This window comes from Octodon degus, unplaced genomic scaffold (genome assembly GCF_000260255.1).
Source record: "Octodon degus isolate 3935 unplaced genomic scaffold, OctDeg1.0 scaffold00276, whole genome shotgun sequence".
Taxonomy (NCBI): domain Eukaryota; kingdom Metazoa; phylum Chordata; class Mammalia; order Rodentia; family Octodontidae; genus Octodon; species Octodon degus.
Genome location: NW_004524852.1, coordinates 313,691 through 315,608, shown reverse-complemented (window position 1 = coordinate 315,608; position 1,918 = coordinate 313,691). Strand labels below are relative to the sequence as shown.

The 1,918-nt window shown below is 41.6% G+C and overlaps 1 gene segment (V, D, J or C); it reads right to left on the bottom strand.

Moving 5' to 3' along the window:
* Positions 1 to 286: 286 nt before the first annotated feature.
* The window catches only part of LOC101562447, a 5,261-nt gene continuing 3,629 nt past the window's right edge, over positions 287 to 1,918 (bottom strand). Inside the window, 2 exon segments of the V gene segment in view lie at positions 287 to 1,744; positions 1,891 to 1,914. Of these exon segments, the coding sequence occupies positions 1,350 to 1,744; positions 1,891 to 1,914 (419 nt within the window).

Below are 1,918 nucleotides of genomic sequence, written 5' to 3'. Positions count from 1 at the left end.
GCATTTTCTCTGTTTTTTCTTCTATTATGAATAAAGATCTTACAAACCTTATATGTTATTTTCATGGACATATAGTTTCATGTTTCTTTGGTAAATGAATATAAGTGCAGTCATTGAGTCATGGAAGAGGGGTGTCTTTTTTTAAGAATGTGTTAGAGTGATTACACACTTCACACTACAGTCAGCAATGTTTGAAAGTCAAGTTGTTTCCCAGGCATTGCTTTTATTTGGAAATTATTTTAGACTTACATAGAAGTTACAAAAATAAGGCAAAGCTCCTTCAGCACACTGAGTTTTCTCCACAGATAATATGTTACATTAGTCTATGTATATATCATTGTCTCTATGTACGATTATTAAAACTAGGATAGTGATGAAATATTGCTCCAATACTGATGTATTAATACTCCTATATAAGGCTGTTGATTAAAGTCCAGACATTACCTTGACTCATAAGTTTTTACACACACTCCAGGGTGTGTGAGTGTGTATCTGAATATAATCACTTTAAAATCTCTCACATGTACAGTTATGCGTAACCACCACTGCAGTCATGACAGCGGACTGCCCCATCACCCACAACCCCTTCACCTGCACGTCCTCTCACCTGACAATCCCTGTCTCAGCCGACCTTTCCACATTCCCATAATGTTGCTTATGTGAGTACGCTGTGCAGCAGGATCATACGCCACGTCATCATTGAAGTTGGCTTATTTCACTCAGTACATACCTTTGCGATCCATCCAAATTGTTTCTGTCACAGTCCGCTCGTCCAATTGCTGACTTCCTTTCCATTGCAGGAGTGCACTATGTACCTCAATCAATTCACTAAATGAAGCATAGAGTTTTAAAATAAATCCTCTGTGTTTTCTATCACCAGCAGAACCCATCTTATTAAACTGTAGTGTTGCATTATAGCAAAATACCTTGATTTGTCCCTCTATTTATCAGGTAGTGGACATTTGGGTTACTTCCAGCTTGTAGTGTGGGGTGATTATGGATAGGACTGCTATAAACAAATGTTCTTGTATAAAAATGTGCTTTCTTTTCTCTTGGACAAATATTTTCAAATGGAATTTCTTGTCATATGGTAAGGTTACCTCATGAGGAACTGCCCAAGGACTTTCAGCTGAGGATGCACCACTTAGCCTCCTGTCAGTAGTGTGTAAAAGTCCCGTTTGTCCTACAATAGACTGGGTGTCTTATCAAAATCTCAAATACTTTAATTGTCAGGCAGTGTTGTCATTGATGAAGCTAAGTTAATAACTTTTCCTATATTACCACACTAGTTCAACTTGTGCACTCACCGTGCCCCTATCTATACAAAAGAAAGCTAGTGTGCTTCTCTCTCAGCCTGAGCCTCCAGCAGGGCTCTTCACGAGCCCCACACGCAGGTTTGTGCACAGGCTGCAGGGGCCTGGAGGGCGCTGTGTGCTTGCGGCGCAGAAGTAGGCGGCCGAGTCTGTGGGCTGCATCGTCCTGATGAGCAAGGAGAGCTCTTTGGCGCCTTTGCTGAAGTAAACTGTGAATCTTCCGGCATCCTTTTTATTCATAGTTTCACGAATGGCTACCAGAAATTCAGGGCCTTTTCCTGGGAACTGCCGATACCATGGGAAGTAGTCAAATGCGCTGTTTTCATACGTACAGTTCAGAACTGAAATCTCTCCTTCCTGCACTGTGAGAGAGGGAGGATTTTGTTTCACCTGCTGCTGGTCACCTTTCTCCTTCTGCTGGCCACTCACCCCTGCTTAGAAAGATAAAAAAATTCGTCAGGCTATGAGCTTTGTTTCTCTTCCTTGAAGTTTCAATGTCTATGATTTTGTCTGTTCTCCAAGGTTCTCACCCCCCCAATTTCATGATATATCCTGGAGTTTCTCCTCCGCCACTCACAGGCCAGATGAAGTCCTAGAATTAAGAA